This window comes from Manis pentadactyla, chromosome 4, assembly GCF_030020395.1.
Source record: "Manis pentadactyla isolate mManPen7 chromosome 4, mManPen7.hap1, whole genome shotgun sequence".
NCBI classification, from domain to species: domain Eukaryota; kingdom Metazoa; phylum Chordata; class Mammalia; order Pholidota; family Manidae; genus Manis; species Manis pentadactyla.
Window position 1 is genome coordinate 27,227,540 of NC_080022.1, and position 24,665 is coordinate 27,252,204.

General features: G+C 49.2%; 1 protein-coding gene across 1 annotated transcript; it reads right to left on the reverse strand.

Annotated features, from left to right (window-relative positions):
- Window positions 1–8,733: 8,733 nt before the first annotated feature.
- Window positions 8,734–13,988, reverse strand: C4H1orf216 (chromosome 4 C1orf216 homolog). The gene is made up of 2 exons (XM_036911930.2): window positions 13,695–13,988; window positions 8,734–11,193 (listed from the first exon to the last, which is right to left on the reverse strand). Exon 2 carries the CDS (start codon window positions 11,186–11,188, stop codon window positions 10,499–10,501), a length of 690 nt encoding a protein of 229 aa, XP_036767825.1. The 5' UTR covers window positions 11,189–11,193; window positions 13,695–13,988; the 3' UTR covers window positions 8,734–10,498.
- Window positions 13,989–24,665: the final 10,677 nt, after the last annotated feature.

Below are 24,665 nucleotides of genomic sequence, written 5' to 3' on the forward strand. Positions count from 1 at the left end.
GTTTTTGTAAGGGAGAAACGGCACCTAGGAAGGCCTGATACACGTTGGTCATTCTTTCCTTACCCATATCCCTTTGCTCCTCTTTTATCTCTGCCTCACCACCATCCACTTCTCCATCCTCACATCCTGCTCCCATCTCATCCCCTTCCTATCCTACCCTAGAGCCCCCTCACTCACGACCATTTTAGGAAAACTAAAAGCAGGACCTCCCATGGAAAGTTTCCTAACCCTGTTAATACAAGCAACCTTTACTTTTACTTAAATTATTAATAATCAAAAACAATAAAGATTACCATTCCTGTAGCCTCCATTAAAATGAATTTCAAATCAGCACAAAATTTTCACTTTTTAGAAAACAAGTTGTCAATTACTGAAGCAAAAACATTTGCTTCTAGAAGGGGTGAAAAATAATATTTAAAAAACACTCTGAGCTGTAAAATATTTTTGCAATTTACAAGGCAATTTCAAAAGCATATTTAATACAACAATCCTGGAAAGTCAATGGTACTTGCTCTCTTACTCCCTTCCCACAGATGAGTGATTAAGTGAATTTATCTCTTGGTTACAAGGCTAGTGAGCTTGAAAACAGACTCTAAAGCCACTTTTCTAAGGGTTACAAGGAAGAGGAGGGGAATAGAGATGGAGAAGATTCAAAGGCTGGCTGGGGTGGCAGTGATGAATGGGGATGAGACTGGGCCAGGAGTAAGTGGGATGGGAATGGGAATGAGATTGGGATGGGGATACAGGTAGAAGGAAATGAAGATGATTACAAAGGGTGGCAGGGGATGGATGTGGGACAATGTGGAGTTTGAGGGGACGAGAGCATGAGTCTGTAGCCAAACTGTCTGGGTTTGAATCATGGCTGTGCCTACTACCAGCTATGTGAATTTAGACAAGTTGCTCAACACTCCTGGGCCTCAATTTCTTCTTTCATAAAATGGGGAGGATAATAGCATCTTTCTCCTGGGTTATGGTGAGGATTAGATGAGTTACCACATGTAAAACATCAAGAAGAGTGCCTGGCCTAGCGTACAGGAAGTGCTCTACGGGCACACCCCTCTCCTCCTACGCCCTCTCTACCTCCTCCTCTTCCTACTCATTCTCTTCCTTCTTCATGTTGTTATTTTTAGGGAGATGGTTTGGGCTGCAATAGGGAAGTGAGTTGGGAAAGACGGGGTGTTGAACAGGAAGAGGATGAGCTGGCCACAGGGACAAGAATAACAAAGGATGTGAGAGGAATAAAATAGGGGAGAACAGGGCATTGAAACCCACCAGACCCAACAGAGAAAAGAAGCTATGGACTTTCTCCTAGGAGTCTGGACACACACATATACATGCTCTGGACTGAGCTTGTGTTGTTGTGTTCTGCAGAACCAAATTCAGCTGACACAAAGCAAGAAGGATCTTTTGAGGGAGTCTTGTTGGCTCCAATAATGAAGCCAAATAACCCTGGTACAGAACCCTCCCACTTCGAAGACTGGCTTCTGGGGTTCCTGGTCTGCACCCATTCCTGGCACATGCACACCCAAACTGCGAAGGTCCAGGGTGTACCTGAAGACAGAGGTATGTCAGGCTCACAGACAGGTGGGATATTTTGCCAACCTTACTATACTGTACAGCATCCCAGGAAGTGATGTGATGTCTTGGGCCAAGGCCCTGAGAGGAAGCATTCTCAGCAGTTGTATAGATAGAGCCTCTCTTCACATTGCAGTTGCTGGCTCAAAAAGAATCCTGTGGCTCTGGGACAGTGCCCTGCTTCTGTACCCTTGGAAGTCCCTGATTCCTGCCTCCCCAGGGCAAGTCCCCTTCACTTTTCCTGGCTGCTCTTTTCCTCATGTACTTTTACTCATCCTCCAGGTTGATGTCAGCTCCTCTGTGAACTCTTTCCTGACCATCCCTCACCTGACTCATTCTTATCCCCAGCCAAGCACAGAATTCGTCTCTCCATTCTCTAGGGTCCCACAACAATATGTTTCCCAAAGGTGACCCTGGGAGCATTCGGTCTAAAAGATGACCCATGAAAATAGGGTTCCATGCTCAAGCAAATTTGAGAAGGCCTCCTCATACACTGCCCTCCTCTCAGAAATTCACAACATACTCTGGCACAGTAAATGCCCTGAGAAGTCCTGCAGGAAGGAAGTCCAGTTCACATCCAGTGTTTCCCAAGTCCCTGTGAGCCTGGAAATATTTCACTTCCCACCTATTGGCACATGCTTTGCAAAGTGCTTCTTCCATAGCCACATCTACAGGCTCCTATCAGTACATATCACACTGCACTCTCATTACCCATGCCTGGGTCTGTTTCCCCAGAGAGATTGAAGTCCCTGTGGGCTGGGACTGTCTGGTTCATCTGGGTTCCCAGTGCCCAGCATAGACTCTGACCCATGGTAGACAGTAATAAATATTTGCTGAATGCCAGAATTTCCTGTCTGGGACTAAGACGATGTGAAGGGCACCTTGGAGGCAGGTTCCTGGCAGTGCCTGGGAGGAAGTGCCTAGTGACAATGGTGACAGGAAGAAAGTGACGCAGACATGTTTATAGACTGTGGGGTTCTGGGCCTCTGGGGATGTGGTCCGTTCTGAGGGATCTGGGAGAAAGACAAGGATGTCCAGTGTCCCTGGGGATTCAGGCACCTGGAGAGGCCTCTGTACCCACAACAGCCTGTGGCAGCCCAAAGGGCAGATCCTCATCAGCTCGGGGGGAGCCTGGCTGCCCTGGGGTGGCAGGCCAAGTGCAGGTAAGGCTGGGCCATCTTTGGAGGGGCTGCTTTCCCTGAATCATCGATGGCCCTGTAGTTCCCCAGACCTTGGGGGCACTGAAGGATGTTTCTGAGGAACAAAGCTAGTTATAGATTTCATTCCCTTTCCTAAGAGGGAAAAGTCTCCCTCAAGGCTTTTGAGAAAGGTCTTTGTAGATTAGAAGCTAGCAGAACACCAGACCCTGGGGAAAGATCAGGCCAGCAGAGAGGCAGGAACAAGTCAGAGAAGGCCTTACTAGCCAAGCTAAGCAATGAGCTGCTGGAGAGCCTTGGACAGGAGCCTTTGAGAAGCCCGCTCTAGAGCAGTGTGGTGAGTCAAAGGCAGGGATGCCAGGCCCGCAGCCCTTCCCGTTGTCTAAGTGAGAGATGATACAGCCGGATCCAAGGTGGAGGAAGTTGGAGGGGAGAGGGGGCCATGGCTGGAGAAGTGCTGGGGAGGTGGAAGGGTCAGAATTTGGTGATCGACCTCCCAGAGGAGTGACTAGGAGGGCTGAGGCTCCACTCAGATGACTGAGGGGGGTGAGCAGGCTTGTGGGTGGGGAGAAAATGAGCTCAGATTCAGATCCGCAAAATCTGAGGTGCTGTGGGTCACCTGATGGTGCTGTCCAGTGGGTAGTCGGATATGCAGGTGGATAAACCTGCTGGAGACAGGTTTGGGAGTCGGGAGGATGGATGGGTGCAGACTGAAGGCACGGAGTAGAGGAGATCCCAGGAGCCCTGTGGGGAGAAGAGGTTTCCCAGGACAGTCCAGGAGAGCATCAGGTCTAAGGAGTTTCTTGCCCTGAGGGCTGTCTGAATACTGAATGTTGGGGGCAGGCTGGAGGAGTCCCTGAGGCCTGCGGAACAGCCCGAGGCCCCTCTAGCCCTATAACTTGCACCCACTGGTCGGTGCACACCTACAGGTCCGCGGCCACACCAGTGTTCCTACTTGCAGGCGCAAGTCGCTCACGCACTCCGCAGTCCTCTCCTGCACTTCCTTCACGGCCCGCCCCGCCCTGCAGACCCTGGGGTTAATCCTCCCTCCCCAGATTAGGGGCACTGTCCCCCTTGGGGCGCCCAAGTGCCTGGAGGCGAAGGCTCTGGGAGGCTGGGCCTTCAGGCAGCTGAGGACGGGAGGGCGGAGTGGGGCGCGGGGCGGGGGGTTACACAGACGGAGGAGGGATCCCGGCTGCAGCTGTCCCGCTAGGGGCCGGGACAAAGGGCCTGCTGGCGGGCCGGCCCGCGCCGTTTTCGTGCTTGTTGAGATTAGACGCAGGAAACGTCGCTCGCAATCGAGCGGATCAACAGTCCGGGGCGCTCGGCGCGTGGGGCGGGCTCGGCCCCGCCTGCCCCGCTTTGTGCGGAGCCCCGGCTGGAGGCGGCGCCGGAGTCCAGGGAGGCCGCCCCTTTGTCTGGGCCTTTCGGGGGACGAGCCCCGCCCGGCGCCCGCCGAACACCAGCTGAACGCTCGCCTGCAGCCCTCCGCTTCTTCCCCTGCTCGGCCCGGGGAGCTCCACCTTGAGCCCCTCATGGGGCGAGGTCATGGCCCCCACCACGAGCCCCTCGTACTGCTCCGGTCCCAGGACACAGCCCTTTTTCATCGCGGGTCCCGGCGGGGTACAGGCCCACGGGGCACCCAGACTCTGCCCCGAGCGCCCCTGTTCCCCCGCGCCACCTCCCTTCTCCCGTCGGCCAGTCCCACTAGCGCGAATCTTCTCAAATCTATTAGTGATGAACGGAGAAGGGAGCGATTAGAGGATGGACGGGTTGTGAGTCTAGGGGACTTAGGAGGAGGAGCGGGGCAAGGGTAAGGTTTGGGTGGGGAAGCCATCAGGCCTACAGCGGAGAAGCGGACGCCTTTCTGGCTGTTCCATGCTGGGGCTGGGAGAGTCTCAGGGGCTCTGCTGGGTGTGGAATCCTCCGCAGGCCGGGTACGGTCTTATTTCTGAGAAGGGCCGTGGGGAGGAGAGCGCGTGATATGGGTCTGTGTCCAGGAGTGTGCATTTGTGAGTATGAGCCATTGAGCGTGCGAGCATAGGTGTGGGGTCTAGCGCCCCAGTGCCTGTGGTGCCTGGCAGGTGTGGGCATGGGTCTGCGTGGGGATTTGGTGTCTGTCTGCTCAGATCCCAGAACATCCCCATCTCATGGTTCACTTCTCACCAACAGATGCATTAAACTCACGGGCCTGGGATTCAAGGCCCTTTGGCAATGCTTTTGATATACAACACAGCTAACTAGCTGCATCTCCTAGTGGCCTCCCCATCCTCTCCTAGTCTGACAGGAACAGCTAACATTTATGGACTGCTTCTTAATGTGCCAGACTCAGGTATAAGCCCTTTACGTGTATAAACTCACTTAACTCTCACATAACCCTGTGAGAGAGGTGCTAACTGCCCCCATTTCACGGTTGAGAAAAGTGAGGCACAGCCAGGAAGTAGAGGATCCAAGACAACTGGTCCAAGCTGTACTAGAAACCTCTATTGTCTGTCACCTCAGCTTCTCATTCTCTAGGGTCCTCTCCTTCCAGGAAGCCTTCCTTGATAAGGCACTTACAGGTCGCACAGCTTTCCTGTTCCTGTCACCCCTTCATGATTAGGCGGCGCTAACACTGGGCTTTAGGTAAGGCTTGTAGGAAACAGAGGCTGGCAGACAGGTCACAGGTTGCCACCAGGGAGCATTCAATCTCCTTAGAGACAGCCACTACACAGAGCCCTGCTGGGTCCGGCTCCAGGCAGGGCTGGGAGCCACCTACCACATCACGAAGCATCTGTATCCCCCTAACTTGTCACACTCTTCCTCAGTTCCTGGGCCACTCCCTGCCTCCCTGCACTCAGGTCATCTCTTCTGACCACCCTTGATGGGGTTGACCTATTTGGGGCCCTTGGAGAGAAACTTTTCCGTGGACCCAGCCCTTTCTTCTCTCCCCAAGGACCCAGCCCTTCACTACCTGCACGCAAGTCCCTTCCATGCTTCAGCACTGTCCCTGGGCCTAAACAGGCTTCTACTGTGTGCCCTACCCCTGTGGGCCCTAATCATCCCTCATTCCTCCTACTAAGCAAGATTTCTCAGCTGGTACCAGAAACCTGAGTCAGGCTTCCTTGCCTCTGGTCATGGGATTTCATTCTGGCGAGAAAGGGAAGGTGGCTAATTGGCTAACCCCTACCTAGGGCATGAACTTTCCCCACTCCCCTCACTGTCCCAGGGATTAAGAAATCGCCACCCAGTGACTTTAAAACACCTCCTAAATATAGAAGTTTTAGGCGGACACCTACACAGAGCACCAGCCTGGCATTCCCTCTCAAGGCTCAGTGGCTTGTACAATTAGTCTTTTGGATGCAAGTCTCATCTATCTGTGCAGGCAAGTCCTGTGATGCATACAGAGCATCTTCAGGTCATTTCCTCATTCACCCCATGTAACTGCTCTAGGCAAAGAAACAGATAGTGACTAGACAGTCTCTGGACCAGGTCTGCCCTGCACAGCAGCTAGTGTTAGCCTCAGTACTTCCCACCATCAGCACACCTGATGGGAAACAGCAGCCCTTGGCTGGCTCATCCACTGGGGCCCTGCCTCAGTTTCCCTACCCCACACTCTGCTGGCCTGGCCATGGCTCTGACTCTGGCTATTCCCTAGCTCCTTCCCTAACCCTCCTCTACACTAGGGCCTGGGCCTGTCCCTGGACCCTCAATGACTGGCAGGGGTCCATACAATTCACCACCCTGGTTTCTTGGTCTGGCTTGCATCTTTTTCTCAGCTCAGAAAGCTCTTTTTTGGAAAGGAATATTAGGCAGCTTTTTAAAAGGCTTTATTTTAAAGATACCTTTCAACTTTTAGACTCATTTTCCTTAAGGAAAAATCTGATGTTTCTTCTATGAAAAAGTTAAGTGTGCATCACAAAAGCACTATTTATAATAATCATTAACTCTTAGTGATGTAGTTTGCTATGTGCCAGCTACAGTTCTAAGTATTTTGCAAATTATGTATTCCTCTGATCCTTGCAACCACCTTATGAGGTACTTACTACTACTGTCTCTATTTTAAGATGAGGACACTGACCTGCAGAGTTCACTGACTTGCTCAAAGTCATAGAAAGCAATCCCAGAGGGGTCTCTGGCTTCGGAGTCTGTGCTCTCAACAAGTGACTGTGCTCAGAAGAGCCTTCACACATTCCCTCACACACCCTTCCGAAAATTCACCCTTTTGTGGTCTGAGGCCTTGATGCTATTTCATTGTTAGAAATCTCCACAGTTAAATTGAAAAAAAATATTGTCACCTTGATTGAGGAATAGTTTACATACAACATACGGAATCTGTTTAAAGTGTATGATTCACTGAGTATTAACATTGAAGGCCCTGGGAAATCACCACTACAACCGAGACATGGGGAATCTTCATCACCCTCATAGGGCTTCTCAGGCTCCTTTGCAGACCCCTTTCTCTACCCCTTGCCCCATCCAATTACCAATCTACTTTATGTCACTATAAACTAGCTTATATTTTCTAAAATTCCAGAAGGAACTATACAGTATGAAGTGTTCTGCGTGTGGCTGTTACCAGTCTGCTTGTTGGTGTTGATTCACCCACACTGTTTTGTCTCTCAGTAGTTGTTCTTTTTATTGCTGGATCAGTGCTCTGCTGTATGGGTGAGCTGCATTATGTTTATTCCTTCTCCAGTTGTTGGACGTTGGGTTGTTCCCAATTCTTGGCTATTATCAATATCAATAAAATTGCTGTGAATATGCATGTAAAAAAAGAAATCTCCATGGTTAATAAAGTTATTCTAGCCCTTTGCTAGAATAGCATCTCTTAATAGAATTTCTTAAAACTGGTTCACTATTGTTTCTGTTTAATGTCAAATGCTGAAATGACAAGAATTATTAATGTCCTGGGTCACTGTTTCAGTGGGAAGCATAGTGCCTGAGCCTTAAAGTATATATGCCTTACTGGGGAGGGGCAGAAGGGGACATTAGATTTCTCAGAAGTGTTTCCCTTTTTATCAGAATGCAATTTTTATTTGTGTGACTTAAGAACAATCAGTAAAAAAACGCCTTCTGTGGAAGTCTAAGACGGCACCCAATGATCCGCACCTCCTGGTGTTTACAGCCTTATATCATATCCTCCCTTTGAGTAACTTGCTTCTAACCCATAGAATATGGCAACACTGAGATGTCACTTCTGTGATTAGATTGCAGAAAACTGTGACTTCTGTCTTGCTAGGACTCTATCATTTCTTGGCCTGCATGCTTTGATAGTGAGCTGCCACGTTGGAAGGGCCCACATGGCAAGGAATTGAAAGTAACTTCCTGCCCACAGACCTTGAGGAACTGAATGTACCCAGCAAATGAGACTGCAGACTCTGGACTGACGCCTTGATGGCAGCCTTATAAGAGACTCCTGACCTACAGAAATGGTGAGATGACAAATGTGTATTGCTTTAAGTCACTAAGTTTTAGGATAATTTGTTATGCAGCAATAGATAACTACTATACTTTATAAAATAATGTATTTTTGAGAAGCTGATTAATAAATCATTATACAAACTAGTGCAGAATAGAAGATCTAATCTAGACAGGCATAAGTTACCTGAAGCCACATATGTTGTATTTTAAGTACATCTGTGTCAGAACCACCTGAGGACCCTCAAATCAGTCTTTTGCAGTCAGGGAAAAGTACTGGCTCTAGGGCGGAGTTGAGTATGTGAGGTTCAATAATCAATGCCCCCCCCCCACCTGCTTCAGGCCCAGTGGTGCTTAAGGACCAGGACAGTCCCATCTGGGGCTCTCAGGCAGAGGCCCAGTCTCCCAGTCACACGAGGCCCCTAAGGAACGACTTCTTGCCACCCCCATCAGCCATAGCAGGCTCAATTCTTCCTCCCCAAGGTCCTCCCCTACCCTCATACCGCAGCTCCCAGCAAGAACCCTGATCAAAAGGGAGTTCAGATGGTCTGGAAAGGAGGCCACTAGACAACAGGTGAAATAGAAACACAAGCTCAAGAAATGCATTACTTTGCCCCAGTTTATTCATCCTGGGTTGGTCCAGAGGCCAAGTTCACACTCAACATGCAAGAGCTAGTCAGAGTCCCCAGGGCCACTGCCTTGGCCTCACTTCCTCTACTTTTCACACACACCCCTGCCCACCACCTTGGTCGTCAGGGATAGAATTCTATTTAGAGAGAGTCAGAGAGGGCCCCACATTTTGCAGATGGGAGGCTGAGGGCCAGAGGCAGAATCAGTGACCTCCAAGCCACTGCCCACTGCCCACATCATCAGGATCATGCATTCTCTTGTCTCCAGAAGCAAATCAGAGTATGGCTACCTCAGACCTTGTTTTTCCCCAGAACTCACCCACTCTCCACCTCAGAGCCTCTGCTACAGCCTGTCAATCCCCATTTGAAGGACGATGCAGTGACAGAAGGGGGTATGACCCAGCATCCCAAGAATTTCCAGAGGCTGGACCGACCCTTCCCGTGCCCACCCAGGAAAGTCAAACTGTGGCTCCTCCTGGCCCAGACAGTCAGATTTCAGGGGAATGAACCAAACTATTCAACATCCAGTGTTGCTAAAGCCAGAGAGGCACAGCAAGCTGAGGTCCAGTGAGGAAAGGGAGAATTTTACCAACAGCTGTGGAATACCTTGTCCATTCCTTACATGCTTGTAAGCATACATTCCTCTTCATCAGAAGCTTCAATCAATATGGCTTGCAACAGCTCCTTTGCAGTGGAGACGTGTGGTTTGTTTGGAACTGATACCTTAGGATTGCCGTTCTCTTCTTCACAGGATTCTGCCTTTGCTATCTCCCCCATTGCCATCTCCCATGTGCCCAAAGGCAGAGTTCAAGAGCGACTGTTCCCTATCTTCTTTGATCCCATCCCCATCCTTGCCATGATGTCCATCACCACCCCAGTTCCCTTCCCTGATACTAATTTTCTACCAATGCTCTGGCAAAATTGCAGCCAAAGAGCCATGGCTGGCCAGAGCAGCCACCAAAATCCGCATAGCAAATCCACCACCAGGAACAAAAGCCTCAGCAGAGCAAAGTCTGGGAGGAGTGAGGGGGAAGGGAAAGGAGAGGTGGCTTGGGAAGTCCCAGGAGAATGGATCAGCCACAATTCTCAGATAAATGACAGCAGGCTAGCCCTCTCTCCAGGGAGCAGTGGGACCCTATGGGGAGAAAAGGTGAGGGTAGGCCATGGCTAACATGGCGTGGATGGATGCCCCACAAGTACAACTGAACGTATATTTGCACACACTTGCCTGTGGGTCTGCCTCCAAATACCTATGCTCCTAATATACACTTCCCATGCCTGCATGTGCACACATGCACCCCTACACACAGGCCTGCACACAGAGGGCTCACTCACACACACACACCACAAGCCTACACTGCAAACTCACATGCACATACACCTTTTGTATGTATATCCTCACTCACACACATATACACACATTGGGTACCTGTCCACACACGCATATTCAAATTCACTCCCTCTTACAGACATGCTATACATAATCATATGTACATACCCACACATAGGCCTGCACATAAATTAGCTTATGTGCACATGCAGCACACACATGCTAATGCACAGGTGCTGACTCACACATGCCTACACATACTGGCTGACGAGGCAGCACATACATACTCACTCACTCATGCTTGCCTGCACTCATATCAGCAAACAATCACATGCTTACTTGTGCACAACCACACACATGCCTGCAAATATACATATTTACCCTCGCTCCCCAGTGGAGGCACACTGTTAGCCCTGGTCCTGGGACCTGGAAGGTGCTGCTCTCTGTTGGAGACAGCGGATAAGCTCCTTCCTGTTGTCCAGGATGGTGTCAAAGCTCTCCTGCAGACGGGCCTGCTGGTCAACCAACTGGTGCTGCAGAGCCCGGATCCACCGGAGCAGGGCCAGGCGACGGTACATCACCAAGTGCATGTGGTGCTTCTCCTTCTCTTGCTCTTTGTAGCGCTCTTGAGCCTGCAGCTGCTGTACAGCCTGGGCCACTGAGGGTAGAAGGGGATCTGCAGGGCCATGACCTTGAGGGGTCCCACAGGTGGGCTCAGGGCTGCTGCTAGGGCTGTAGATGCTCAGTGAGCTGCTGGCATAGCCATTGTCCTCCAGAGGGGAGCAGACTGTGCTGGCACCACCCATCTTCTCATGCTCAGCTCCAGGGATCTCTGCCCCCTCTGGTGGGCTGCGAACTTCCCCCTCAGGGAGTCCAGGGGCCTGGAAGGCCTGGGTGTGAGAGGGCGACTGGGAAGAGCTCCTCATCAGGATGGGCTCCACTTGGCCTGGCATCCCATGCCAATTCTCATTGGCATCCTTGGTACTCGCCATGAAGTTGGAGTTGTTGTCTGGCTGGAGCTCAGGCTGACATACTCCAGGAGGTGGGCCCCCCGGAAATTGGCCCCCCTCAGCTACCCCTTGCTGGATGGCAAACATCTGGTCTGTAAAGCGGAAGCAGAAGAATGGGTCAGAGCAGGACAGGGTGGAGTGTCTGAAGTCCTGGCCCCGGAGCTACAGGGCCGGCCGAGGCAGCAAGAACAAGCCTGGCTGCTCCTTCTCAGCAACTTTCCTCCACTCTGGTAACACGTGGTTTTCCTCCTCCCTTTCTGCCTGTTGACTGTCAGCCTCCTGCAGTGTTTTCCCTCAGCCCTTTGAGGCAGGCTGTCTTCTCTTCCTATGCACTTCTTCCCAGATGACCTCATCCTCTGCTGTTGCTTCAAGAACCATCATGTGTTGGTGACTCTCAGATCGTCTCCAGCCTAAATCCAACTGCTATCCAACTCTGGGCCTCTCAAATTCCCCATGTCCAAACCAGCTCTCCCTCTCAGAGTCTCAGCAAAATGGCCCCACTGTCCTTTCCGGCCCTCCAGCCAGAAACCTGGGAGCATCCTGGACTCCTTACCCTGTGTCACTGGCCACCAAATTCTGACAACTCTTCCTCTTAAAAACCTCTGTGTGTGTATGTACATACATCACCTCATTTTCACTTGGTTCAGGCCACTTCTTACCTGTATTACTGACTGCCACAGCCTTTTCACACATCTCTCTGCCTTCAGTTAAAAATGTACATGTGATTTGTCACAGCTCCAAGTGCCCTCCCTAAACTCGTGCTAAACCCCTACAGGGCTGTGCTTCATCAGGCCCCTGCTCACCCCTCCACTCTTGCCTCCTGCCACTCTGCCCCTCTCACCACACCAAACTGCTCAGAGGTCTCAGAACACACCAGTACGCTCCTCTCAGTAATTCCTTGGGCCTACAGTGCTCTCCTCTCCCTTCCCCCTCAGCTCCTCCCCTTCCCACCCAGCAAACTCCTTTTTGTACTTCACAACTCAGCTCTAATATCCCCACCTCTTCCTGATATTCTTCCCACTGTCCCAACATAAACAAACACACACAGTGAACTATGCCTTCCTGCGGGCCCAATGCCCTGGGCACACACTGTCTCACTCATGTTTGTTTCCTATCCCTGGCACATAGTGGATGGCCAATAAACGTCCATCTAGCTGCGTTTTTTGTTTTGTTGTTTTGTTTTTTGTTTTCCACTATCTTGTGATAGCAGCATATAAATCTTGCTCCCCACTAGATGTGGAACTCGTCTACACAGGCATACCCCATTTTAATGAGCTTTCCGTTATCATGCTTCACAGATACTGCATTTTTTACAAACTGATGGTTTGTGGCAACCCTGCATTGAGGAAATCTATCAGCACATTGTTACCAACAGCACTGGCTCACTTTGTGTCTCTAGGTGACATTTTAGTGATTCTCCCAATATTTCAAGCTCTCTTGTTATTGGTATATTTGTTATGGTGATCAGTGATCACTGATTACGACTCACTTAAAGTCAGTTGATGGTTAGCATTTTCTAGCAATGAAGAATTTTAAAATTAAGGTATGTACTTTATAAAAGACAATACCATTGCACACTTCACAAACTACAGTTCAGTGTGAATGTAACTTTGATAGGCACTAGGACGCCAAAACATTCATTTGATTCGCTTTACTGCCAAGGTTTGGAACTGAATCCACAATATCTCCTGAAGTATGCCTGAATATCCTCCATCATATTCTCGGGTGTCAGTACATACTTGCAGAGTGGGCAGGGGGACTGAGGGGTAGCTAAGCTCAAGCAGAGGAGCCAACAGTAGCAGGAGATTCCTGCTGACTGCCCAGGGCTGAAAGAGCTGGGGTTCAGTTCCCTCATCTGCCTCAGGGTGACACCTGACCCACCCCCATTGACAGCCTCTTTTCTGATCTTGCCCCCACTTCCCGCCCTATTATCTTGTGTCCCCGCCCCCAGCTTGCTCCATCCTGAGGCCCTGATGGAAGGGCATACACACTATTCTTTCCTCCCCGATAACCGACTTCTACCAAAATCAGGGTTTGAATTGACGAGAGGTTTCACTGACCACAACTGCTAGGATTAGAAAAATTGGAGTTAGAGTGAGGAATAGTGTAAGCGGAGCAGGCACTAGGAGGATCTTTACAGGTGGCAGGGGGCCTCCCCACATCCAGCAGTGGGCACAAGTCCTGCGGGGAATGGTGTAGGAACGGCCCCTTCGCACCCACATCTTCCCATCCCGCTAAAAGTGCTGGAGATCTTCCCCGCCCAAAAGTTTTGTTTTTCCTAAACCTGGGCGGGGCCGTGAAGGTGGCGGGGATGCTGAGGATCACGGGGCTCTCAGGGAAGGTAAAAGGGGACGCGACCTCCCGGGGATCAGGCTGCTCCCCAGGCTAAGCCGCGGGGGCCCGGCGCGGGGCTGCGGGCAGGGAGCGCGGGGAGGCGGCCTCCCCGCCTCGCGGGAGAGGACCAACGCCGGCCGGCAGCGCGGACCCCACCCTTCCCTCCTCTCCCCGTAGGAGGCCGCGGGCGGGGAGTGTGACTCCCTCCGGCGTCTCCCGCGGCTGGGCCCCGCTCCCCCCCAGCTCCCGCCCGACTCACCGCCTGGAGGCGCCCGCCCGGCGCGGCGGGCTTGGGTCCCGCAGCGGGGACTCGTTCCTGCGGCCGGGGTCCGTGGGCCTGGGCGCCCCGCGGACCTGGCGGTGCGGCGCAGGGTCCCCGGCGGCGGGACTGCGGAGTCGAGCGGCGTCAGCGCGGCGGGGCGGGGCGGCCGCGCCCACGTGGGCCTGTTCGGTTTTCCGCCGAGCGGCGAGCCGGGCCCAAGCGCCGACACCGCCTCCCCCGCCTGCCGCAGGCTTGACTGAGGCCTGCCAGGTCCGGTGTTACCTTCTAATTGCATTCACTGGGCCCCTCGGACCCGTTTGCCTCACTGCAGCTACAGTGACATTTTCAAAATGAAAAATTTTGATCACGTCACTGCCCTCCTGCTTAAAACCATTCAGTGGCTTCCCCACTGCAGTAAATCCTTAAGGTCGTAGCCACAGGGCTCTGAGCATCCTGCCCTGTCTACCGTTCCATCTCCATCTTTTGCCCTCCATCTCTGCACCTAGGCCTCACGCCCCTTTCTAACACGCGGCTTTTGCACATGCTGTTCCCCTGCCTAAAATTCTGTACCCCCTCTCATTTACTCAGACTCTCGTCTCAGATAAACCTCTGATGTCCTAGACCAGATTAGTTTCCCCTTTTATGTCATTGAAGGGCATTTTGTTCTTTTTCTTCATTGCATCTATCACAATTTAAAATTATGTGTTTATTTTCTTATTTCATTACAGTAACGTAATGAAAGTTACGTTTCAAGAGGAGAAAATTCTCTCTGGAGCAGGAATGGATCTAATGTCCTGCACACAGGCCGGGGTAGCTTCCTCTCTTCAGGGCAGAGAACCTGTCTGGGTGCCTGCGCCCAGTGTTTCTCAGTTTCTGATTATTGAAGCCTGAAGCTTCTCATCCCTTTCCTCCTTGGGAGAAATGTGTAGAACTGCAGGGTCAATTTGCAATCAAAGAGAACAGAGTAATTGCTGACTAATGATAAAATTAAAAAACACTGGCTTGTGTTAGGAAAATTAAGGCTTCCTGCACTAAGTTCTTGCCTAAGGCAGCCCCAGAAAGCAGACTGGGACAAATTTAGCCTTCAGGGTATAAGGTCCCTGCCACACCACCACTTTGCTGAGCAAACCAGGCAATTGGCTACACTTTCCTCATGTCCCCTCCAAATAAAAACCTCATGTCCCCTCCAAATAAAAACATAACAAAATAAAACTGATATGGGCTTATTTTTGAATCATGGTACATTTAAAAATACCCTGTCTTTCCCTCATTCATTTCTTCTGCCTTTTTTTTTTTTTTTTAATGAGGAAGAATTCGAGTCTGTGATCTCCATGGGAAGGCATCCTCTTCCCATTCCAACTTGATGCCAACTTACCATTCTGCAACCTAGTGACTAAAAGGCAAATTAAATCACACCACAACTCCTAAATATAAAAATAAGGGAAATGGAAGAGAAAAAAAAAATTTTTTTATGATCATGGCAACTCCTATTTTAAGAGGGAAAAAGAAATAAAAGGGAGAAGGAAGAAATACCTCAAACTTTGTACACTCCCCTAACTAAGAATATACAGGTGGGGACCTCAGCTGAATTTCTACATTAGGCCCTTAGGCCTAACTTAGTGTTTCCTTTTCCCTCATCCACTGCAAGTTCCCCTTGACGTTAGCCAAAATTTTCTTCCTTATGAGGAGACCCAAATCCACTCCTAAAGGCTCTGAGCTTTGGTGGTTAGAGTTTTGTGGGTCTTCCCATATCACATGGCCATAAAGGCATTTAATCGCTTGAAGGGCCTGGAAGATCCCCTCCCGCTTTCAGACTCTGTCTCTCCCAGTGCTAACCACGTGAGCCAAACAGGTGTTCCTCCAGAGTTGAGTCCAGAGTTGAGGAACTTGGGTGAGTCAGTCAGGGTCCTTCTTTGGAACCTTCTGAAATAAAATTAAAGGAAGACAAGGCCAGGAATATGTGAGCCTAAGGCTATAGCAATTACATCCCCTGCCAAGTGGAAGTCAATTTGTAGTAGGAGGAAAGGATGCTGACACACAGAAGCAGAGATGAAAGGCCAAAGTCCTGAGGTGTTCTAGTCCCTCTTTCCTGAGGCCTTTGTATGTCTTCCACTAAGACCCTTATTTTGCCAAGCCTAACTTGAGTGGAATTTCTTTCACTGGCTCTTCTATTAATCAAAAGAATCCTAATTAATACAAGAGCACAAGGTAGTGACCCAGGGATCCTCTGGGCCCCACTCATGCACCTCTCAGCCCTCATTAAGTAAAAGCAATTCTGTTTCCCCTTGATAGCCATTACCAGTCCAGACTACAGTGTACCTCCTTTCTTCTATTCCTCTGGTGTTATGCTGAGCCAAATGCAGTGGAATCATCTTTGTGTTCCCTGGTTAGAAACATTCTTCCCCAGATATTAAAACCTCTTGACCTGTAGAACCTAGAACATCAGAGACAGGATGGAAACTCTTAAGAGAAAGTCATTAGGTAGAATCACACGAGGTGCCACACCACTTCTACCTTTTCATATGAATTCAGGCTACAAAAAACAGAAAGCTACATATTGATTGTTGATTTAAAGCATATATTGTACTGGAGAGGGTAGTGCACAACCTCATAGGCAAGTCATCAATTGGTTATTCCCTCGTTCTATAAAGCTAATTGTTTCTAATGTATCAGATGTGTCAAATGAATTCCAACAGCATCAGACTGGAGCCTCTCTTTAGTCAAGGGTCACTCTGTGTGGGATACTGTACAATATAGTGAGTGCTCAGGTAGTGGTTCTGGCCACTTCTGCTTTTCAGAGAGCTGGGAGCCTGAAAAACAAAAAATTAGGAAGGCAGGGGTGTCTATATCTGCATATCCACAGAAAAGCAAACATAAATGTCTGTTACTCATTCACCAGAAGCTTCCTCAGTCAGAATCCCAGGGAATCAGTCATCCCGGGGAAAAGGATATCTGAGGCTGTGTCCACCCAGCTCCGTAGATTGCAGGGACTTAATTGGCAGAGACATAGAAATCACCAGAGATGGCCAGTACCAGCCTGAACAGGGCTCTGCAGCAGGCCAGCCCATCATAAAGATCCAGCAGTGGCCAGTGAGTGAGTATCTCGGCAAGCAGATAGATATCAGGCTAGCAGGGAGCAACCAAATCTAGGCCTTAGGAGCCTGGAGTGTCAGTCAAGGAGACAAGGAAGATGAGAGGTATTTCTACTCCAGGAAACAGGACTTCCTGGAAGAAACAGGTTTCAACCTCCAAGACCTTGAGCCTTCCCACCCATTCATTCACATTCAGCGCACTGTTACAGAGTGCTGTACAAGCCAAGTACTGTGCTGGGAATTCAGAGCAGGATCAGAAGTGATGGCCTTGCTGAGTTCCCTGCTCAGAAAGGGAAATAGGAAAGAGTGGACTCTGCAATGTGACAGACCCTGCAAAGAACTAAAAAACAAAAGTAATGGGCACAAAAGAGGGTAAGAGAAGCCTTCACAGAAATGGTATCTGAGCCAGGCTTTGAAGGATAAATAGAAGCTCCCCAAGAGAAAGCGGAGGAAGGCAGAGGAGACCATATGTGGTGTGTGTGTTCAGGCAATACAGAGGAGGCCAGTGTGGCTGGAGCTTGTGGGGAAATGGAGGTAAGAGATGAGGCTAGAGGATACAGTTGGCCCAGTTGTGAAATGCCTTGACCAGCCTTCCAAGAAGCTCAGGCTTCATCCTGTGAGCCAGAGGGAGGTAAGTGAGCTCAGAAGCCCCAAAAGCCTCCACAGCAGAACAGAGCGCCGGCATCTAGTCCTGGAGGACCAGCTATGTTGCCACCGGCTTTCTTCTCTTTCTCTGCGCTCCTATCAACTGTCAGCTTCCCCACATGGCTTTGGGAATTTAGGTAAGGAAATCATTTTACCATTTTTAGGGTAAATAACAGTAATATGGCTTGAACATTGTTAAATAACATTGTAGGTGTGAACGTTGTTACTTGGGCTCCTTAGACCAGGCACAGCCCTGGAGGACCTTTGATGTAACCAAGAGCCCTTAAAGCCGTGACCTAGTTGTTTTGTCCATCCATTTCTCCACGGTCTATTAAAGGTAAAGTGCCCTTCCAATCCTTCAAGAAATTGCAGTGTGATGACCTTAGGTAAGACATACCCAGTCTCCACCCCACTACCGCTGTTTTCTTAGCTGTAAAATGGGAGAGTGGGGTGGGGAGGGTACATTGAATCTGAAGTTTTACAACTTTTTATTTTAAAGCCTTGGAATTTTTTTTTTCCCAATAAAATCTTTGCAGTACACAGAGCTTGATATCTCTCTTCCCCTGAACCCTCTACCCTAAATGGTGCCTGAGAGGGCTTCCGGGAAGCTTTTAAAACTCGCTCAATGGGGCAGTTTCAAATGTCCTCCCAACCAAATGAACCTTGGAGATGAATCCTCCCATTCACTCTCCCTCCTGCCCCTGAAGGGAAAAAGGAGAAATTGTGGGGTGTTTTGGAGCTGCTGTAAGAATGAAAGGTGGTGCAGATTCTTTCTACCCAGTGCACTCAAGTGGTAAATGGCTGCTCCCAAACCTCTCTTCCACCAGGAGACCAGAAAAGCCAGACGCAAAGTCCCAAGGCCACAATGGGAATGAGCTAGAGAAGCTGATCTGAAGGAGGAATGAGACACGGAGGTGCCTGTTCCACCGCCTTCCTAGCAGCTGCCTCTGTGGGCTCCCTAATCCCCATGCCCTCTCCCCCACCGCACCCTCTGGCCGCCCACCTCTCCTCCACTCATCCCATTCATCAGGAGGAGGGCACGTTATCAGCACAAGCTTTCAGGGCCTGACAGGTCCTTTCTGGGTGCCCCCCACATGTAACCACTTAACCCCCAGCACAAAGGGCCAGGCTGAATGGGCTTCGAGCTGGAGTCTCGTGCAGAGGGGGAGGCCTCAATAGGATTTGGGGAGCAGAGGGTATAAACCGCTCTACTCCAGCAACCCTCAATGGAGGAGTGGAGTCGGGGCGTGCGCCGAGGGGAGGAGCCGGCAGCTGCATCCCGCCCCCAAACAATGATTTATTCATTCTCCTGGCACTCACAGAGAAAACAGGCTGGGGGAACTCGCCCCATAAATCGCCGTTGGCCTTAGCTGGTTCCCTCAGCAATCGCCATGGTTCAGAGCGCTCCTCCCACTGTAATTTACTGCCTAAAGCCTGCCCTTCCCCTCCCGGTTAGGAAGTAGAGTACATTATACCGTAGACCTTTAGTAGCCTGAAGGTCAGGTTTACAGGCTCTTCGAATTGGCTCCACCTAATCTCAGTATCACTCTTTCAAAGCTTTCTGGTCAGGTTTTTTTCACAGCCAGAGAACCTGATCCAGAAAGAATGTGGAGGTGGGGCAGAGTTTGGCCTGTCTCAGAGCTGCCCCAGGACAGGACTGAGAAAGAAGCAGGGAGCTGGATTGCTGAGCCTAGAAATAACTGACAGCTACTGGCGATGCAGTAATGGCCTGCGGGATGAGTTTGTGGCCGCTAACAAAAGGTGCCATATTTGTTGTCCCCACCCCTCTCCCAGCAGCATCCTCGAGCCACATTTGGTTCTGATTCCCTGAACAATCTTTTGGAGAACTTTGGGGATGAAGGGACAGAATGAAGACAGGTAAGCAATGATGCTAAAACTGATAGATTAAAAAAAAAGTTGGGAGGGGAGGTGATTTCAAGAAGCTAAATTGTGACAAGAATTTGCTTTTGCCCTCTTGCCTTCATCCCTCATGTCACCAGGGCCAGATCACACACAAAAATATCATCGTAATAAATAAAAGTAAAAATCAATAATGTTAGCAGAACAGGGAGAACCAGATTGAAGTGACCATCCTTAGACTGGTCCCTGGGCCTCCTGGCCCCGAGCTCATAATTACCTTGTCACATAGAAAACAAATCTACTGTGGGAAGTGGGGAGAGGTTGGGAGATCCTGGGCAAGGAGGTTGCCCAGCTGAGGGGAAAGGCATTGCAGCAGGAAGCCCGACTGGCCTTCGGTGCTGGGGCGGCAGGGGGTGGTATGGGACTGACAAAACTAAGGCCTAGACAGTTTCAGAGTCTTCTTCCCATAGACAGGGGGACAGATACACTGAGAGGTGGTCCTGCGTAATACTGAGTGCTGATGGTGGGAAGTCAGAGACCCAGAAACCGCCTCGCACCCACTCTGCTGAGCCTCAGGAGGGCAGGTTGCTATGATGCTGCTGCCCTCTGGTGGCCATAAAAAGAGCATCAACACCTCTGATGCTGGAAACAGGCTGGAAACTCCAAAGGTGTCTTTGTCCTTTCCTGTCCTAAAGCCTCTGTCACTAGGATTAGCAGACCCCAGGAAACAGACACCGAGACAATGTAGAGTGCAGGACGTTTATTAAGAAATGCCCTTGGGATCAACCTCTGTAGAAGGAATGGGAAAGAAGCTGAACTGCCATACAAGCCCGTGATAACCTCTGGCAACCACAGGGAGCTCTGAAGCCAGGATGGCCCTTCAAAATTTTCCCCAAATGAAATGAGATGGCCAGACCTTTATATCTTGCCATCATTGAATGTAGGCCATGCTGGAAAGGGGCATGACCTTGGGCATGGCATTCTCTGCAGCTGAGGCAGTCCCCCAAGGGGCCGAATGCTAAAGGCTGTCTGCAGACAGTGCTCCCAGCAGCTGGGCCACCAAGGCTGCACCAGAGGGGGATGGGGTGGTGCATCACAGAGTCTACCCCCCACACCATAGACTCATTAAACATGTGTTAAATGAATGGTAGGGTTAGATCATGCCTCAGGCTCCAGGCTTAGTGGGACAGCCCACGAGTCTGTTATGGGAGCTGTTATACACTGATCTTTGCAAACGGTCAGAGGAGATTTAATGTTCAGACTCATGGATTTATTCATTCAAGAAACAGTCATTGAGGCTTACTATGTAAACCTCAGGCCTGAAGAAGACACTTGACAATGTTTCTTTATTTAATCCTCACCACTGTGGAGCTGGTATTAACTCACATTTTTCAGATGAGATCAAGTTATTAAGTGGCTTTCACAGTCCAGTAACAATGACACCTTTAAACATGACACAATGGGACACGTGCTCTTGTTGCTGTCAAAGACTGTGGTCCAGAGAGCATCTTGGCTCTGCTCCGGGTGTGTGTGCACGTCTCTGCTTTCAGCCAGAACATTTCCTTTATCACAACCAAGAGTGTGCCTCCACAGCCTCTTGTTTCAATTCCTTCCTGACAATGTTGCTGCCTGGAGGTAATAAACTCACAGGCTTAAAAAATTCCTGGTTGTAGCTAGAGCTCGCTCCTTCCCTGGATATTTAATGGATAGACAACGCTTGATCCCCAGTGTTCTTTAGCCATCTGATCATCAGAAGGTTATGAATGGGTAAGTTCTTCCCCTAATGTCTAACTTACATATCTGCTGCAATATTTTGGGATAATATTGAAAGGGCAGGAAGAAGGCAGAGGTTTCTGCCTCAGAAACCTCTGTACTCCATACCTCTCACTGACCTACCAGCTCTGCAGGAGGTGAGGGCTGATGACAGAGAAAGCTGTCAGCCACTCTTCTGTTATAGCCCTGACACGTTCTCATCTTTGGCCAATTAAGCCTTTAAGCACTCCCACCCACCAACGTAAAGATTTTAGTCTTCTCATTTAGATTCCAATCGTAAAGAACTTGAAGGAAAAAGAGGGAAGGGGAAATTTGATGTCATAGAGCAATTTCTGGGTCTGACCAGAGACAGAAAGTATCCTCAGTACTCCTCACCCACTCCAACACACACACACACACACCTGACCAGAGACAGAAAGTATCCTCAGTACTCCTCACCCACTCCAACACACACACACACACACACACACACACCTGACCAGAGACAGAAAGTATCCTCAGTACTCCTCACCCACTCCCACACACACACACACACACACACACACACACACACACACACACACACACACACACCTGACCAGAGACAGAAAGTATCCTCAGTACTCCTCACCGCACCCCCCCACCACACTTTCCTCCTGGGCCCCCAGAATCTAATTTTTCACGTTGGAAAACCCAGATGATTTTTGCCTGGGTCCATCTGGTTTTCCAAATAACCTGTCTTTTTGATAAATAACGTAAGTTAAATTAGACAAGACAAACAAAGAGAGGGGTGGGCATTCAGCCTTTTCCTTCCCTCAGCCTCTGAGAAAAAAAGAGATGGGGGCTGAAAAACCTACATCGTAACTCATTCCCAACCCTTCCCCTAGCACTTTTCCCCCTTGGACTGGGCCCAGTGATCCTCCAGCCTGGAGCTGGCAGCTGCCTCTTCACCCCCGCCTCTAGCCCACCAGCCATCAGGAATACCAGACAGGTTCCTTCCAAAATGAAGGAAAGGAACCCAGGTGTCCAACCCCAGATCTTCCTCTGATCACCCTTAGGCTGTAGCTACTTCAACCCCCACCCCTTCCCATTATGTATCCCACCATGGGGAAGAACTAGATCAATAAACTGAAAATGAAAACCTTTAAGGTGAGAGAAGAGAGAACAGAAAAAGGGGATGGGAAGGGTATGGGTAGTACAGACCATGACGATACAACTACTAGAGACAGAGTGCGTACATTTTTTAACAAAAGATATCATCTCTGCTTTCACAGAATTTAGTGTAACAGGAAAAGCAGACCTGAACAAACATTAAGGTGGCAAATTGTGATAAGAGATCCAAAAGAAAGGAAAACAGAGGTAACTTAATTAAGAAGGGGGGGTTAAAGAGGGCATCTCTGAGGAAGTTAGATAGAAGCTAACACCTGGAGAATTGTGCATTAGTCAGACAAGAGGGTGGAGGGAAGGGCACTTTGGAAGGCTCTGAAGCAGAGCTTAACGTGAAAAGACAAGGGATAGGAGGTTGGGAGGCAGAGATATATATAATGGAGGGCCCTGAAGGCCATGAGGACTTTGAACTTAAATCTGAGTGCAGTAGAAGACATAAAGGGTTTAAGTGAGGAGTGGCATCCTCCAATTTATGTTTATACAAAGGTCACCCTGTGGTTGCTGTGCATGGGTTGCAGGGTCAGAAGCAAAATAGGAGTGGGGAGGTCAGGAGCCTATTGAAGTACCCTGGTAAGAAGTTATGGCATCTTGGAATAGAGCACTGGCTATAGAGCTAGCTGGAAGTAAGATGATTCAAGATGTAATTTGGAAGTAGAAAGAATAGGACTTGGGAATGGTTTGATTATGGGAGTAAGGAAGGTGTCAAGAATGCCCTTCACTTACAAATAATTGGTGGGATGTAATATACAGTAGTGACTATAGTTAATACCAGCGCATAAGTTGCCAGGAGAGTAGATCTTAAAAGTTCATATCACAAGAAAACATTTTAACTATGTATCTTGACAGATTAGACTTATTGTGATCATTTTGCAATATGTACAAATATCGAATCATTATGTTGTACACCTGAAACTAATATATAGTTCAACAATCACAAAAAAAATCCCTTCAACTCAGACTTGAAGGAATGATAAAATGAAATAAAATTTTAATAACTAATAAATAAAAATGCCCTTTAGGTTTCCAGCCTGAGTGACTCGGTATGTGGAAGAACCTTTTACTGAAATGGGAAACACAGGAGGAAGAGATTTTTAGGGAAGGAAGATTACATTCTTAAAGATGTTGTTCGAGATGCTAATATTAGAGATAAGGGGCCTTTAATGAGTGGTCCACAGAATGTGAGGTGGTTGTGATACTGAGATTTCTTATGCTTGCAGAGCAGTACTTGACACAATTCCAGTTGTACATTGTCCAACTTAAGCCTCACAGCAGCTCTGAGAGAGGCATGAATTGCTAGCCTCTTCTTATGGAGGCTCTGAAAGGTATGGTATTACTTAACCTTTGCTGGGCAACCCTACAATCCAGGCCACGTGCTCAGCAGTGAGGTTACAAGGTAGAAGATATAACTGGATAGTGCCACAATACTCTTCCCAGAATTACTCTCCCCTATCCTTAGGTACAAGTCTTTGGACAGGAGGCCCCATGAGTTATTAGACAACTCTAGGAGATAAAGACAAAAATGTTGAGAAAATCAGAAATTTTCAAAGTGGGATAAAGTTTAAACAGAAGCAGTTGAGGAGATAGATCACACAAGGAACTGAGCACCATGAGCCTGTCTCTGTAGTACCCTGGTGAATATAACCTCATCCTTAAGGAAGAGATCCCAGAATGGCTTGTGCAACTGTAGACTGAATTAATGAGATCAGAGACCTGTTTAAATGAAATAAATACCATGTGTCCCTACCCATGTGTGGTACAAGTTGGTAAAAGGACACTGACCATTCTCTCTTTCCCAGACTCACGGGCTCTCATTCCAAGTATGTAATTTCCAAGCTAGTGGTGCTGAGTCCCAGCAGGAGCCACAGCGGCAGGCGCTCACCCATTGCACTGAAACAAAGCTGAAGCTAATGGCTCCATGCTTTGGGCACAGGGTTTGTGGGTCAGGTCACAACTACCCACCTCAGTGCTGTTACAAATGTCAAGGCTTAGCTTGCCTTATGATGGCCCTACTGGCATCTTTTCTTTCTCCAAAAGGTGCTTTCTTTCTAGAGCCCAGAATAGAAACTTGTTGCTTCCCATATTTCTCAGGCACTGATATCCTCATGCATCTCTCCCCCAAAAAAGGATATGGGAAAGCAAAAGGGGAGACATATCTAACTAACCATCCTACCCAGTTCTCTTTTGCCCAACAAAACCTGACTTTGCCCCAAACTGCCCAAAGCCTGTATAATGTTTAGAGAGCTCAAAGAGGGGGAGCAATAACTCTCATCTTGGACCCACGGCTACCAATCAAAGGGCTAATACAACAGGTACCATTTATGTAATCTCCCCTCACCTGCACTGAACCCAAACTACTTGGTGAGTTAACTTGATCAATTCAAATTGAGAAGTTTAAACACCAGTGAGAGGCAGCCTGTCATCTAGACCCAGAGGGCTTCCCTGGGAGGGAGAG

Bases quoted from the DNA above. Each gene is read 5' to 3' on its own strand.
- C4H1orf216 (XM_036911930.2), bottom strand. From the start codon at position 11,188: ATGTTTGCCATCCAGCAAGGGGTAGCTGAGGGGGGCCAATTTCCGGGG.